At 39.9% G+C, this 17,279-nt stretch overlaps 1 protein-coding gene across 2 annotated transcripts in view; it reads left to right on the forward strand.

Moving 5' to 3' along the window:
* svild (supervillin d) overlaps positions 1–17,279 on the forward strand; it is a 181,994-nt gene that overhangs the window by 31,533 nt on the left and 133,182 nt on the right. For both annotated transcript variants that reach the window (XM_079852048.1, XM_079852049.1), the window contains exon 2: positions 6,263–6,696. In XM_079852048.1, the coding sequence (XP_079708174.1) occupies positions 6,329–6,696 (368 nt within the window). In that variant the 5' untranslated portion in view covers positions 6,263–6,328. The remainder of the gene's footprint in view (positions 1–6,262; positions 6,697–17,279) is intronic.

The following is a 17,279-nucleotide window of genomic DNA, read 5'->3' on the forward strand; positions in this document are numbered from 1 at the left end:
TATTTTTGATGCTACTGATGCTGGTGACTCTGTGATTTTATTACTCCTTGACTTATCTGCAGCCTTCGATACTGTCAATCACTTATTGCTTCTATCTAGATTGGAATCCCTTGTGGGGCTAAAAGGTTCAGTTCTTAATTGGACTTGGTTTAAATCTTACTTATCTGAGAGATATTTCTCTGTTAGGATCGATAATTTTTCCTCCTCTGCTGCTCCCCTTAAATCCGGACTTCCCCAAGGCTCTATTTTGGCACCATCGCTCTTCTCCCTCTACATGCTTCCCTTAGGTTCGATACTGAGAAAGTACAGAGTATCCTTCTATTTTATGCGGATGATACTCAGATCTACTTGCCAATAAAAAGAATTGTGTGACTATTTTAAATGTGCTTTTAAAAATAAATAAATAAACTGAAACACATTATTAGCTTTTTGATATAGTAGTCAAGCTAAAGGCTAATCATGTCAATTACCGTTATGTGTCGACTTTCATTCAAATGGATATAGAAACAGCGCAAAGACCACTCCCTTTACAATCACTAAAAAGCTGTCTTTTATCTCAGTTGGTGATGTCTTCCTTTTCATTTCTAGTCAAATATATATTGCTGAATTAAACAATATTTCCACTTGCCATTGTGTAGTGTTTACTACAGTTGACAGAGTGGATCTGGTAGTCTGAGCTCATGTGAGTGAGTGGAGGAGGGGGCCAATTTGCGTATTTATGGTTCACATATACTAAACCACATATACTAATTGAAACAAGGGTGTAGAGTTACATTCAAGCTATTTTAAGGCATGAAGAAATTATTTTCACAGGAAAAAACATTGAAATATGTCATTGTGATTTATCAATGATGAGTTTTAAGTGAAAACATTATTGACTGGAGGGTGACTTAAATCATTTTGCATCAGTCAGAGCCATAGCCTTGTGGGCAGTGCTCCGACCATAACCAATTTATGTTTCTGCCAATGGGTGCCAACACTCCATAACCCTGGAGCAAAGGAAGGTGACACATCATACACATATGCAAAAAAAAAAAAAAAAAAAAGTTCACTTAAAACATTTTAACATGCTCATTTCTGGATAATTAATTATACTTGGTGTTAGTTTTACAAGAGTACTATCTTTTCGCGAAGACAAACATATACATTATCAATCAAACAAAACCCCATATTCTTTCGAATGCAAGTGTCAACTGTTAGTTTTGTAAAATAGCTGCTTATGCAATGATAATGTTAATCAAGGTATTTTTGTGCTAAAATCAGTCAAAAATATTTTTTATGATGATTTTCATTCTTCTCTCTTACCCTTTCTCACACAAGCAGTCATTGATTCTTTGACTTCTGTTGATTGAAGAACTCTGGCTCTCAACTTTTCATATAACACATTATTTATGGCTGTTCAATTGGTTAGACATGTAGGAACTGATTTGGAAACTGCTGTTTACAAATTTGATGTTCATAGTTTCTCTTTTTTTTTTTTTTTTTACCTGATAATCTTTCATTGGTAGATTGTACTTACTGAGTATAACCAGTATCGCTGTATGTAACAATAATAGAGGTGTTTTTATGGATAAGTGTTCTCCCTCATAGCATTAGACACAAACATTGCACCAGCAGCACACTTCATTTATTATGAACATTGTTTTGGAAAGTCTTTTATTCTTAGTCTTTTAATGAGAGTGAGAGAGAGGACACTGTAGCGCTCGCTCTTACTGTTTTTGCGGAAAATGTTTGCGTGAATTCCCCGCATTTATAAGCACAAAACTTCCTGCTGCTGATGTCTTTCCAAATGTATTCTGCTCTTGATTATATAAAAAAATCTGCACTTTTCCAAACAAGTGAGTTCTTGGTTTAAGCACTCCTTTATAGGTAGTAACAAGGAACACACCGTGGACCCTTAGATGGCTTGTAGAGTTACGCACACTTCTAATCATAGAGCCAACGTGAGCCGTTTTGCCTCTCGTGGGATTTACTCCCTTGGAAGGAGAATTGTGGGTTCAGTTGTTTTTGGCATTTTTGGTCATGTTCATCAACATAATGATTTTATGATGTCTCCTGGACCCTGTTACTGTAGGAAGTTCTCAGATGATCATATATTCATTTTACCTTCTGCAATAGGTTAAACTTTAAGGGTAGGGATTATTTATCATTAGGCTACTTCATGCTTTGTTAACCAAACCTTGATAAATGTCCAGATAAATACAAAATGGCTGGAGCTCAATGTCCCTGTGATGATGTAGCCTACTTTGCACTGGCTCTTTAAATCTGCTGGTCTCAAACCAAAAAAATTGGAAAATTACCAGGATTTTTTTTTTAAATATGATTTGTTATAATGTCTGACCATTGCATCAACAGCAGCTCTTGATGGCATAAAAACATGAAAATATGTTCTGAAAACTCACTAACAATAGAAATAGAGAAAATGTGTTGCATATGTCTTTTGTCATGGGAGATTACGACTCTTCTCAAAATGATGTAATCCCATCTGTGACTCCACTATTACCTTGTTCCTCTTCCCTGCCATTCCACGCCCTCCTCCATCTGTATTTTCCTTTGTCCCATTATCATGTTTTATTTCACCTTCAATACTCTATCTTCAGCAGCAATCGTCTTGCTCTCTTTTTTGCGCTCTATCACAAACTTATTCTTTCCCTTCCAATTAATGTTTACCACATCCATTTTGTTTCTTTCTGCCTTTCTCCCTCTCGCCCTTGCTCTCCGTGTGGAAGCTATTAAACGTGAGGTCCCAGATGTGGACCATTAACCCCTGTACCCAGCAGCAGGAATCCAGGAGCGCCATGCAAACTTCTCCTCGTATCCCCCAAACCCCCACTAGCAAAAACACACCCTCACCAGCTCATAAGTCATAGATTTCTACAGCAAAATCAGAGCCTCCATCATCCACAGTTGTTTAGACACACCCATGCACACATTGATACAATGCTAAATGAATATGTTGCCTTATAAGATACCTTCTGCAACAAGCTCAGTGAAAAAAAAAAATCATTAAATTCTCAGAAATATTGATAGAACGGTAATAATTTTATACTTACTAGGGTATCTAACCGTTAGCTTGAGCAAGATGATGACTCCAAACTGTATTGAAATCAAATGTGAGTTGCTATAGAGGATTTGGAGTGCCGTAATAATAAATAACTCTTTCAATAAATTATCATTAAATAAATCATGAAATAAGTCAATAAGTAAATATTTTGACACATTTCATATATATTTTCTTTGGACATTGATACATACTGTATATTGCCATTTATTTATTTTCTTATGTGCTTACTTATTGGCACTCTATATGAAAGGTTTATGTAATAATGTGACACTCACAATTCCTCATACAGTAAGTTGCTGGCTATTTAGAACATTCCAAATAGGGTTTTGTGCCTTGCCATGACTATCACACTTTAATAACTGTGTTAAGTTAACTTGCACCTGATTTAACTCATCAGCTCATTAGTAGAGATTGCAAGAGCTGGGCTGTGTTCGAAATCGCCCCCTTTACCCTCATTCAGTGTTCCCTACATTTCTCCACTAACGTAGTCCACTTGAAGGAGTGAATGAAAAATAGTGCGCAAATTTGGACACTGAGTGCGCCAAAAGGGCTGCCACTTTTGCATAGTTTGTGCTTGCTGTATAATAATCATTTGAAACTTGGCAAACTGGCAGGTCCAGTAGTAATACAAATATGTATCTGGAACTATGTCATGAAATCTAGCATGTATAAACAATAATTAAACAATTTAGTTATCAATTAAAAAGGTATTTATACCTGTATGTTATATTACACTGTAGCCACATTGGACCAGCGGCTTGGAAAATGGATGGACGATTCACCTGCGGGCGCCATCTTCTCGTGAGACGCGGGAATTCATTCGGTTCAACCAGTACATAATGGGTATTCTCTAGCCATTGAGCCCAGGACTGTGTTCGAAATTGCCCCTTATACCCTAAATAGGGCACTATTTTATCAAGTGCACTTATTTAATCCTGTGAGTGAACGACCAATGTACGCTCAGCAGCTAAGGAATATCCATAACGTACTGTGAGAGTCGTGCCGAATGAATTCCCGCGTTTTGCCAGAAGATGCCGCCCACATCTGAATCATCCACACTGAAAAAAATGATTCATTGACTTAGTTGAATTTGCTAAAAAAAATTATGTTAATTGGTTCCACATAATTAATTTTAGCTACATTTAAACAAATTCATTAAGCTGAACTTAGTTCAACGTAATGTATTTGTTTAAATGTAGCTAAAATCAATTATGTGGAACCAATTAACATAATTTTTTTTTAGCAAATTCAACTAAGTCAATGAATCATTTTTTTCAGTGCATCCATTCATTTTTCAATGTGGGTACAGCATAACATCATAGAGGTATAAATTACTTTTTAATTCATTACTTTAATAAAGGTTATTATACATGCTAGTTTCCGACAGAGTTCAAGATAAATCTTTTCATTACTACTGGAGCTGCTAGTATGCTAAGTTTCAAATGATTATTAGTCGGCAAAGCGGCAGCCCTTCCGGCACACTCAGTGTCTGAATTTACTCGTTTTCATTTACTCCTTCAAGTGGACTATATTAGTGGAGTCATGAATGAGGGTATAGGGGGCAATTTCGAACACAGCTCTGAAGTGGGTGTATCAAATAAGAGAGGCATGCAGAATGTGCAGTGCTGGGGGTCCTGCAGGACAGGTTTGAAAACTGAAGACTAAAAATGTACTGTTTAAGGTTATTTTTTAGTATTTTAGTATTTAGTATTATGACTCAAGGTCATGGTGCAAAGGACCCTAGGTTGAAATTACTCCGAACTAGGGCTGGACGATATGGACCAAAAGTCATATCCCGAGATATTTAGGCTGAATATCGATATACGATATATATCCCGATATTTTTTCCGCAAAGTGAGAGCAAATGTTCAGTCAAAGTCAAAGCCAAATATGACATGTTACAAGTAGTTTTATTAAAACCGGCTATTTCAGTGAACAGATGCAAAATCAAAATGAATAAATAATAAACAGGTTTCTTCACCTTCAGGGCTGCATGATTATGACAAAAATTATAATTGCCGATTATTCCCTTGGAATTGTAAATGCGATTTGTTAATTATGATTATCAAAGTTTACATTGAATATATATAAACAAATTTTGTGTAAACGTGTTATAAATTATATATTATAATTTGTTATAATATATATATATTAGGTAAATTATAACACGTTTACACAAAATTTGTTAACACACACACAAGTACTTTTCCCCTTTACTTAACATAAATTGTAAGAATATGACTAATAGTAAAGACTAGTACTAAACATTAGGCCTATGCTAAAGCAGTCCCAAACTAGTTTTTGTTAATACAATGTTGGTATGAGCCACTACAGTCATTTAAAAATATAAAAAATAACACAAAGAAAAATAAAGTGGCATTTTGGGGTTAATATGGAAACGACAGTTACCATGGTGAACACACAACAAGAACTGTTAATGAAACATGGAAACTGCTCCTGGTGAATAGAATGAAAATCATCCCTGCATTACTTTTATTTTGTGGAAATTACAACGTAACGGCGTTGCATGCTCTTAGTTTCTTTTGCACTTTATATACAGTGAGGAGATACACAGCGCGCGCAGCCGCATTTGCGCGTGCAATTGAAGAGTGTGCGCTACTAGGAGGCTACAGGATAACGGCTGACAGGACAAGAAAGTCCGTTTTCTGAGGTGAAAGACTTTATTTCAGTGTAAACTTATGTCACTGCTTGGTAGTTCCTGTGCTGGGTTTTCTGAAGTAGTCATGATTCGCCTCTCATAATAACATGTTCTAAACACGCACACAAAGTGGAAAAGGATATATTTTTGAATATTTTTTATATCGATATATCGCCCAGCCCTACTCCGAACCATCTCTTTAAGTGCACTTTGATGCTAATCTCTCTCTCTTTATCTTTCTCTGGGGCTGTTAAGGGTAATATGAGAATCACACAGCAATGTCGGCAGGTGTTCGAGTTCTGTGTGTTTTCTTTCAGCCAATCACTTCTCTCCTTTTGCAGGCTTTCATTCGACAGGTCCTGACTGACAAAAAACTGCCATGGAAAGGATTAGAGTGCAAGTGTTAGTGATTGTGCCAGTGTTTTATATTCAGTTGCATGTTTTTGTTTGTATTGTTGTTTCATTCAGTGCTTAAACAAAGGCATTTTTTTATTATTATTTAAGAACAGACATCTCATTTTGTTCGTCTCTCTCAACAGTGGAATGGTATCGGCAGACTTGTTGTCCATTAGGAAGTGAGCAAGAACGTGTAACTGGGCTGAGAGATGGATGCTGTGGACTCTTTGCAAGGCTCATCTCTGGAATCCAAAGCTGAACGTATCGCCCGCTACAAGGCCGAGAGAAGGCGGGAGCTGTCTGAACGGTATGCCAACTTGGAGGAAAGTTCATCCGTGTACACGCGGAGGGAAAGACACCGGGAAACCACAGACACCTCAGATGCAGTGCCCAGCTCTGAGCAAAAGAAGACAGATGTTTCCTCTGGACTGAGTCAGTACAATAAAGATAACGCTGCTCTGAGAGAGCAAGGAGACAGGAGCAATTCTGAGGGAAAGGCCAAAACAGATGCCACACCATCCTCTAACATCTTTGTTAGTCACAGCAACAAAGTAACAAGTTCACAACAATGTCACAGGTGAGTTTGAGTCTCAATGACCATTGACCATTTAGAGACTAACAAAGATCTCACGTTTCACTGCTCAGTAAATTCAGACTGAGGGCAGCATTTAGACATTGGGAACTGAATAGTCAGGGAGATTGAGCCATGCAGAGGTCTACACCAGGAAACATTCTGCTGTTTTGACATCTGAGCTTTTTGTTTTGGTTTAAACTTACAGAAACTCAGTCAACATGGATTGGTTTTCATTTCTGGGCAATTACAAACAGATAAAAGCAAATGTGCGGGGGTTGGTTAGGCGCCGTAATTCTGCCAGTTTGGAATGTTCTTGTATGGAGAACAGAGTAGAACTTTCTCTTCATTGTTTGGTTCTAATTCTCTACATCATTTGGTCTCAAACTGCTGGTCTGTGAACGATTCCAAGTAATCTTTTAGTTGATTGATTGATTAAATCCGCAATAAAAAAAAATAAAAAAAAGTTTTAAATAAAGCAACTAGTAAATGCTTAAAATTTACTATTTGTTAACATTATTATATTATATTATATTATTGTCACGGATAGGTGGCTGCAATAAATTTCACAACAAAGGAGATACTCAAGGAGACGTTTAATATAATACTCAACACACCAAACAGGAGAAAATCTAGGAGAATGTACCACCACATAGCACTTAAAGGTGCTGTGTATAACTTTTTCACTTTACTAAAGCATAAAAATACCATAATATGTTTGCATATATTGAGGAAACATGCTAAGTTCACATACTCGTTTATCTGAAAACCACTTACAGCCAGTTATTTTATTTTGAAATGTAAAAGTTTCCAGGCTGGAATGTTTGTTATTGTTTTGGTCTGTGATACTGCACGTTGCTAATTTGCCAATTTTCATTGTCCATTGCGCTCGTTCCTGTTGTGTGTGCTCAAACTGGCAACCCTTGTGAGTGCTGTCAAGTCTGAGGAGCAGGTGGCGGGAGAAACCACGATCTCTGATATTTTGAATTCGACTGCAGTACCTATTTAGACCACTAGTTGTCATTCTTACATACTGCACCTTTTAAACGATGCAGGAAAAGGAACTACCTGAGACAGAGGACCTAAATACACAGAGCAAAAAAAGGGGGAAACTAACTAGACATGCCTAAAATGAGGACTCTAATCAATATGTAACCATGGAGACAAACAGGCAGGGAAACTCAGAGAATGGAACCAATTAACAAACTAGAGGCAAGAGACAAAATAGAACAGACCAGGAAAACTGAACAAAACAGAACAAACACTATACAATTATATTATTATATATAATGACTGAATGTAATAGTATATTGTAGATTGTAAGATCTGTAAATGTAAAGCTATTTCAAGATTTCAAAATGACTTTTTACATTACTTAAAGACCCCCTGTGGTGAAAACCAAGCGTTGTTGTTTATATTTCTATGTGGTGTTTTTAATATACTTTCAGACAAACCATGTTCAAATTCATAAGTCATCACCATTGCGGAGTATTTTCTCCTTAAAACGGCACTGAACCAAAGACGGTTTCAAAAACGTGGTTTGAAATTGCTGGAGTTTCTGATGTCACAAACTGCCTTGTAACTAATCACGTCAACGTATGATCATCAAGGAGTGGATCTCTGAGCTGGTGTGAATGAATAGAGGCAGGGCTAATTTGCATATTCATAGAATCGCGAATAGGCAAGGCAAGTTTATTTATATACCACATTTCATACACAGTGGTAATTCAAAGTGCTTTACAGAGAAGAAATTAAAATAATCAAAAGAAATAAGAATAATTAAAACAGTTTAGAATAAAAAATAAAATAAAATACAGTACAAATAGTCGGACGAATAGTGGCACAGTGCTCATTCAGTAAATGCACAGCTAAACAGATGTGTTTTGAGTCTAGATTTGAATGTGACTACTGTAGGAGCACATCTGATCTCTTCTGGAAGGTGGTTCCACCTGCGGCTGGCATAGTAGCTAAAAGCGGACTCACCATGCTTAGGATCACAACAGCTAGGAATACCAAGGGTTCACTCTAATGATCTTAGTGATCTGTTGGGTTTATAGTCAGTGAGCATATCTGCAATGTATTGAGGTCCTAGGCCATTGAATGATTTATATACCAGTAATAATACTTTAAAATCAATCCTAAATGTAACTGGAAGCCAGTGTAAAGAGGACTGGTGTGATATGTTCATATTTTCTCGTTCTGCTCCAAATCCTGGCTGCAGCGTTCTGTATGAGCTGCAACTGTCTTATGGTCTTTTTGGGAAGGCCAGTGAGGAGTCCATAACAATAATCCACCCTGCTGGTGATGAAAGCATGCACAAGTTTCTCTAAGTCTTGACTGGAAACAAAGCATCTAATTCTTGCAATATTTTTCAGATGATAGTATGCTGATTTAGTTGTTGCTTTGACATGACTACTGAAAATAATGTCTGACTCTAGAGTCACACCAAGATTCCTGACTTGATTTTTAGTTGTTTGTCCCCTAGATTGAAGGTATGCATTCACCTTGAGAGTGTCATCTTTGTTTCCAAATGCAATGACTTCAGTTTTGTCTTTGTTTAATTGAAGAAAGTTTTGGCACATCCAACTGTTTACTTCATCAATGCATTGGCACTGGGAGTCAATGGGGCTGTAGTAGATCTGTGTGTCATCTGCATAGCTGTGGTACGCAGTTTGGTTCTTTCTCATTATTTGGCTCAGTGGGAGCATATACAGGTTGAACAGGAGTGACGCAAGAATTGAGCCTTGAGGGACTCTGCATGTCATATATGTCCACTCAGACTTATGGTCTCCTGTACTCACATAATAACATCTCCCTCCTAACCATTTTAGGACTATCCCAGAAAGCACCACTCAGTTTTCCAGCCTGTCAAGAAGTATGTTATGATCGACAGTGTCAAATGCAGCACTGTGGTCGAGTAGTACCAGCACTGATAATTTGCCTGTATCAGTATTTAAGCGAATATCGTTTATTATCTTTATGAGCGCTGTCTCTGTGCTGTAATGCGGTCGGAAACCAGATTGAAAATTGTCTATTGTCTAAAAGTATCCATTCGAGCTTAAGAATTTGTTCAGCTTTTTCAATGATCTTGCCTATGAAAGGAAGATTTGAGATTGTCTATAGTTGCTTAATATGGTCTTATCCAGATTGCTCTTTTTAAGGAGGGGCTTTGACAACTGCAGTTTTCAAGGAGTTTGGAAAACTCCCAGAGAGAAGTGAGGAGTTTAGCACTTCTAGGAGATCTGCTTCTAAACTGTTTAACACGCTTTTGAAAAAAGATGTGGGAAGTGTGTCAAGGGTACAAGTTGATGTTTTAAGGTGCTATATGGTTTCTTCAGACTTAGTGATTTAATTTCTCAGGTTGTGGTCTGAGAGCAATTCATTGGGAATCTGGCTTGGGGGGTTTGTCAGTCTCTCTACAGTAGCAAAAAGAGTGCATGTGTTGTTTAAGTAGCTGTTTATAATATTCCAGAAGACAGTCTGTCTAGCTTTGCCTAGTTCCATATTGAAAGCATGAAGGCTGTCTTTGTAGATGTTATAATGGACTACAAGTTTAGTCTTCCGCCACATGCACTCTGCTTTTCTGCATTGTCTTTTCATATTTTGCACTGCTGTTGAGTTTCTCCAAGGTGCTTTTTGTCTGCCACTCTTCTTCCTGACTTTTACAGGAGCAATATCATCAATTACACTTTTAACTTTTGAATTGAAAGAATTAAGGAGAAAATCAACAGAGTTAGCAGATATGCTTGGTGTTAAAGATATAGGCTAGCCTTCATAAATAGCCCACTAGTGTTCTCATTTAAAGGGTTAGTTCACCCAAAAATGAAAATTCTGTCAGTAATTACTCACCCTCATGTTGTTCCAACCCCGTAAGACCTTTGTTCATCTTCGGAACACAAATTAAGATATTTTTTATTAAATCTGAGAGCTGGATCACTCCTCCATAGGCATTATAACTTGCTGGCCCAGAAAGGGTATTAAAGACATCGTTAATATAGTCCAAGTGACTACAGTGGCTCAATCTTAAGTTTATAAAGCGACAAGAATACTTTTTGTGCGCAAAACCCCCCAAAAATAACGACTTTATTCCACTATTCATTTCCTTCTCTCTGGGCCTCGAGTGAATTCTGGGTTGTACGTCACACGCATCACACACATGACCAGCGTCGGCCAATAGTGAGCCTACGTGTGACGTATAACACAGAAGCGCTACGCAGTTATACTACGTCTTTTAGCCAAGTTTCATTTAGAAACATAAAATCCAGGGGCCGTATGTATAAAGCCACTCAGAGTAAAATTTTAGTCTCAAGTCTGTCAAAATTCTAAGAATGACATAATTTTACTCTTATTCCTAAACTTAAGAATAAGCGTGATTCATAAAGGTTCCTAAGTGTTAAGACTTGGTCTCAGCTAGTAAATTATTTAAGAGAGCTGGAGAGTAGAGCCCTGCACGGGCCTCAAATCTAAGCCCGAGCCCGGCCCTGGCCCGAGACGCTCAGGCCCTAGCCCGACCCGTGTCCGACAGCTCATCAGAATTATCAGCCCGAGTCCGACCCGAGCCCGGTTTTTTTTTTTTTTTTTTTTTCACAGCGGCAACCTGCCCTATTTGCAGCCGTTAAAATAGGTCCGTTTTGTTAGTTATGTTTCTTTTCTTTTCATTTCTTTATTAAGTTAATTAAGACAAATGTTTTGAGCATTTTTTTTTTTTAAATGACGACCAAGCAGCCGAGCCGACAGCGAGTAAAACATGTTTGATCAATTTAGCCTCTCAAATCAACGCTAATACTTTACTTGGCTACAATAAAATCCATAAATATAAAACACTTCAAGCATATCACACAGACAGTTAAGTTTAATGTTTATTTATTAAACCACAGTGAGTAAAACAAAATTTTTTTGAAATACTGAGGCAGGCTCAGGCTGCTCGCAACAGCGTTCGCAAACGAAATGAGCAATAGCCTACAATCTAAACAAATTAAATAAAATAAATCAAAAACAAACTTGCAGGTTATCTTACCTAAAAAATGCACCACAGAACATGGCCATTCTTTTTTTCCAGTAGTTTCCAACAGTTAAACGAAAATAAAGTCCAATCAAACGAAAAGTTAGAACAGTCTCTTACAGAGCATCGTGGAGTAAAAGAATAGCATCCACAGTGGAAGGTTTTAACCCAGTCCTCCTCTCTTCTATCACTCTTCCCGCTGCGCTGAAGACACGTTCGCTGCTGCGATTTTTCTCTTAATATTCTCCATTATTTGCACATGAGGTGAATCGTGGGTTGCGCTGACGGGAAACCTTCTGTGTGCGTGCGTGCGTGAAACTGTCATGTCAATCATATGTCAGTGTAATTATAAGATTATGAAAGTTATGAGGTTATGAAATGTCTATGTTTGTTTTTCTATCGTCGACGTCAACTTCTCATATTTTTTTAATTAATGTCTAAAAATATAAAAAGAAGGATAACCCAAAAAAGGCCCGAGGCCCGGCCCGCATGTGAACTATGACGTGAAAATTGGCCCGAAGCCCGGCCCTAGGGGCGTGAAAAAGTCGGGGCCCGTCGGGCTCGGGCTGAAATGCAGGGCTCTACTGGAGAGGTCTCCTAACCTAGTTAGGAGTAACAAGATGGCAGCAGAGAGGACACGGCCACGCACTTTTCAACGAAAATATGATGTATTGGAGTTAAATGATGATGGAGTTGATCAAACGATGAAAAAAGTTTAATCAAGGTATTCTTTTTGTAACTTACCTTTAAGAAATTTTACAGCAATGAAATGAAATGAAAGTAATAATTATATTTTTGGCAACTGGAAAAATTGTGATGACTCGGGCCCCTAAGTCCACAGGTAGCAGGGTCTTGAATAGCACTATTGTGGCACTGACCACACCAGTTTAAAAAAAAAAAAAATTTAATGACCCTACAAGTTCCCTTTCAAAAGCTACAATCGATGCTGCACTGCTTAGCGCATTGGGAACGTCTTTAATCGTGACCAGCTGTGAATTTTGTGTGTAACACGTCAATAGAATTGACCCGGAGGTAATATAGCCTCGGTCGATGACGTCATCTGCGCGTACCCGCGACACAAGGCTATAAATAGATGAGCCACAGGTGCATCATCAGGTCTTTTGTCTTCAGACCATACTGTGCACGTGTGCGTCAAAACTCTCTCCACTATCTCTTATCTGTTCTCAGATCTTTTGTTAGTAGTTAGTTTCATCAGGCAGTGTGCAGAAAATTCTCATTTCTCGATCTTTTTCTCTCAAAGTCTGTAATAGAGTTTAAAAAGTCAAAAACGAAAAGAAATGAGTCAACAGCAGAGTAAGCGTTGTGTTCCTCCATGCTCCCGTCCTATGTTTGAGCTGGATACACACGATTACTGCTTTGTTTGTTTGGGGGAAGAGCACGCGGTTCTCGCGTTAGAGAAAGGCGAGTGCGAGCATTGTAAACTGTTCACAGTGAAGATGCTGCGCTCTCATCTGAACTATTTCCAGACCGCACCCGCATTACCATCGTGGGGCTAGGGCTGGGCGATATATCGCATGACATTGTTAGGCGCATCTCGTCAGTAAAGCCGGTTCCTTGATTAGTAGTAAATCGCCATCACCTGCTTTCAGATGGAGTGGCATTCACTACAAAGAGCCATAGTTAACTGACAAGCTGAGCCATATCGTATTAATATCGCGGACGTATCGCCTGCGATAATTAATGCGATATGGCTCAGCTTGTCAGTTAACTACGGCTCTTTGTAGTGAATGCCACTCCATCTGAAAGCAGGTGATGGCGATTTACTACTAATCAAGGAACCGGCTTTACTGACGAGATGTCATGCGATATATCGGCCAGCCCTACGTGGGGCTCTCGCATGGATCTGTGTGACGAGCAAGAGACGGGTCTGTCCCTTTCGCTTGCTCAGTCACCAGATCCACACGTCCCTTCTCGTGATCCTGAAGCGCTCTCCGGTGCTTCTTCGGCTCACGAGGGGGATGATATATCTCTTGGGTCTGCGGACTACGAGCAGCCTACCTCTGAGCGTTCCTCTCACGAAAAAAGATCTGTCGAGCAATTGCTCGAGGTGGTTACTCGTGCGGTGGACAGGTTACAGCTTGACTGGCCACGCGAACAAGAGACCCCCAAACGTAGTAAGCTAGAGGATAGGTTTCTGTCCGGTAGCAGGGGGGAGAGACCACAACATCAGTCTCTCCCCTTCTTCGAGGACCTCCATAATGAGCTGTCTAAGTCATGGAGTAAACCATATACTTCTCGTGTCTTTGTGCCCTCGACGTCGACTTTTTTGACTATCGTGGGTGCGAAGTCGCGGGGGTATTCGGAGATGCCTCGGGTTGAAGAGACGCTTGCGAGCTATCTCTCGCCCGAATCGGCATCTTCGATTAAGAGACCTACCCTCCCCACAAAGCCATGTAGAACAACATCAGCGCTCGTGGGTAAAGCTTACCAAGCTGCAGGTCAGGCTGGTGCTGTGCTGCACACTATGGCAGTGTTACAGGCGTACCAGGCTGACCTGTTGAAGGACTTGAGTGCGGGCAGTACCATCGACGAGGAAGCGTTCTCTGAGCTTCGTCGAGCCACAGATCTATCTCTCCGTGCTACCAAGCAAACGGCCCGTGCCATCGGCAGTTCAATGTCGGCTTTAGTCAGCACGGAGAGGCACCTGTGGCTTAATTTAACGGGTATCAAAGAGAAAGACAGATTGTTTCTATTAGATTCCCGTTTCTCCCTCTGGCCTGTTTGGCGACTCCGTCAATACTGTCGTCACCAGGTTCAAGGAAGTAAAGAAACATGAAGCATTCGTTCAGTTCCTTTCTCGCCGCACTCAAGGGGAGGGGCCATCGGCCACCCAACCTCGCCCCGGTTCTTCAAAAGCCAGGGAGGTAAAGAAGCAGAGCATGGCGGACCATGCTCCCCCTCGTAAAGATTGGGGACAGGCTCGTCGCGCTCAGCAACCTCCCAAGCCAGACCTCACGACTATTATTAATAGAAAGAGGAAGTCCTGATGGTCTGGTGCCCAGTCTGGTGGGGGTAGCCCCCCGCGGGATGGGGCGCGTTCAAGATCAAATCGCCCCTTCCTGTTACCCCCACGAAACCTCTCCATCCCCGCCACCTCTCGTGCTTCGGAGGCAGCGGTTTCCAGCGAAATGTTAGATGTTAGACATCTAACATCCCCTCAAAAGGAACTGTTAAAATTGATACCACTCTCAGAGAGTCTGGCAGCGTGGAAACTTCTGCCAGGCATTTCTGCGTGGGTATTAAGCACAGTACAGATAGGATACAGAATCCAATTTATTTGTCGTCCTCCGCGTTTCAACGGCGTGGTCTCCACTTCCGTGAAACCGGAGCTGATGCACGTACTGTCACAAGAGCTACAAAATCTTCTGAGCAAAGAGGCCATAGAACATGTTCCACTTCCAGAGAGAGAGTCGGGCTATTACAGCAGATACTTCCTGGTTCCCAAGAAGGATGGGGGGGGGTGCGTCCAATCTTAGATCTTAGAGGCTTAAACCGTACAGTCAAAGCGTTCAAGTTCAAGATGTTAACCGTCAAGACGGTCATGTCGCAAATTCAACATCACGATTGGTTCATCACGATCGATCTGAAGGACGCATATTTTCACATAGAAATATTGCCACAACACAGGAAATTCCTGAGGTTCGCTTTCGGGGGCGAATCGTACCAATTTCGTGTTCTTCCATTCGGCCTAGCCTTGTCACCCTGCATGATGTGTGTCTGGTGAAGAGGGGCTGTTGCTCTGGTGTTATCGGAGGCTGTAATATGCTGTCCTGGCTTCCCTGGCTGTTTTCCAGGAAGTCGTCCTTGGGTGCTGAATCTTGGAGCAGTTCTAATACGACACAGGCTGACTGTGGTGAGCTCTGTCTGTGGTGAGCTCTCAGCTGAGATTGTGTCCGTGAGCAGAGGTTGTTGTGGCTGCATGGTGTTATCATTGTCCTTGTGGGATTTGACAACCATATGTCCATTCAGGTGCTGAAGTGAAGTCCTGTGGTCATTCATACTTTGTCCAGGTGTCTGTGTGCCATTCAGTTTGAGTGGATTGGCACACACTACAGAAGGATGATGGAGGGAGAAGTAGATATTGTCGTTTAAGTCAAGTCAAGTCAAGTTTATTTATATAGCGCTTTTCACAACATAGGTTGTATCAAAGCAGCTTCACAGTAATAAATTAAAACAATACCACAATGTTTGTTTCTAGTGGAACGTCCACGTTTGGTAATGCTGATCAATAGTATCCTTGATTGATTAAATTAAATTAAATATACCCAAATATCCCCAACTGAGCAAGCCAAAGGCAACAGTGGCAAGGAACCGAAAAACTCCATCAGGTGACCTAATGGAGAAAAAAAAACCTTGGGAGAACCCAGGCTCAGTCGGGGGCCAGTTCTCCTCTGGCGTTTATGAACTAGAGGTCGGATTTAACTGTAAAATTAAAAGTATTATATGAATGCCTGGCTGAAGAGATGCGTCTTTAATCTAGTTTTAAACTGGGAGAGCGAGTCTGAGCAACGAACAGTATCAGGAAGGCTATTCCAGAGTTTTGGAGCTAAATGTGAAAATGCTCTCCCTCCTTTGGTGGATCTGGATATCCTAGGTATGACCAAAAGCCTCGAATTTAGTGATCTTAAAGAGCGCGATGGATTATAGGGCGATAGAAGGTCCGTTAAATAGACTGGAGCTAAGCCGTTTAGGGCTTTATAAGTCAGTAGCAATACCTTGTAAATAATACGGAACTTTATAGGTAACCAATGTAGTGATGATAAAATTGGTGTTATATGATCATATTTTCTTGATCTAGTTAGAACTCTGGCGGCGGCATTTTGGACTAACTGTAGCTTGTTTATTGAGGCTGCAGGACAACCGGCTAATAAAGCATTACAGTAATCTAGTCTCGAGGTCATGAATGCATGAACTAACTTTTCTGCGTCAGAAACTGATAGCATGTTACGTAGCTTAGCAATGTTTCTAAGGTGGAAAAAGGCTGTTCTTGTAACATATGAAATATGATTTTCAAAAGACAGGTTGCAGTCTAATATAACACCCAGGTCTTTTACTGTAGAGGATAAAGTAACAGGACATCCTACTATGTTAAAGTTGTATTGTGAGAGGTTTTGTGGGTGGTTTTTTGAACCGATGATTAGTACCTCTGTCTTGTCTGGATTTAATAAAAGAAAATTGCGCGTCATCCAATCTTTTATATCTTTAACACACTCTGTCAATTTGGATAATTTAGCGTTTTCATCTGGCCGTGATGAAATATAGATTTGAGTGTCATCAGCATAACAATGGAAACTAATTCCATGTTTCCTTATAATATTTCCAAGTGGCAGCATATATATTGAAAATAACAGAGGGCCCAACACAGATCCCTGCGGCACTCCATAGTTTACTGGAGTTATGATAGATTTTTCTCCATTTAAGTAAACAAAATGGTAGCGGTCAGATAAATACGATCTAAACCAGCTTTATGCTTGTCCTTGAACACCAGTATAATTTTGTAGTCGATCTAAGAGTATTGTATGATCTGTAGTATCGAACGCAGCACTAAGATCAAGTAAAACTAATA

This window comes from Squalius cephalus, assembly GCF_949319135.1.
Source record: "Squalius cephalus genome assembly, chromosome: 19".
Classification (NCBI taxonomy): Eukaryota; Metazoa; Chordata; class Actinopteri; order Cypriniformes; family Leuciscidae; genus Squalius; species Squalius cephalus.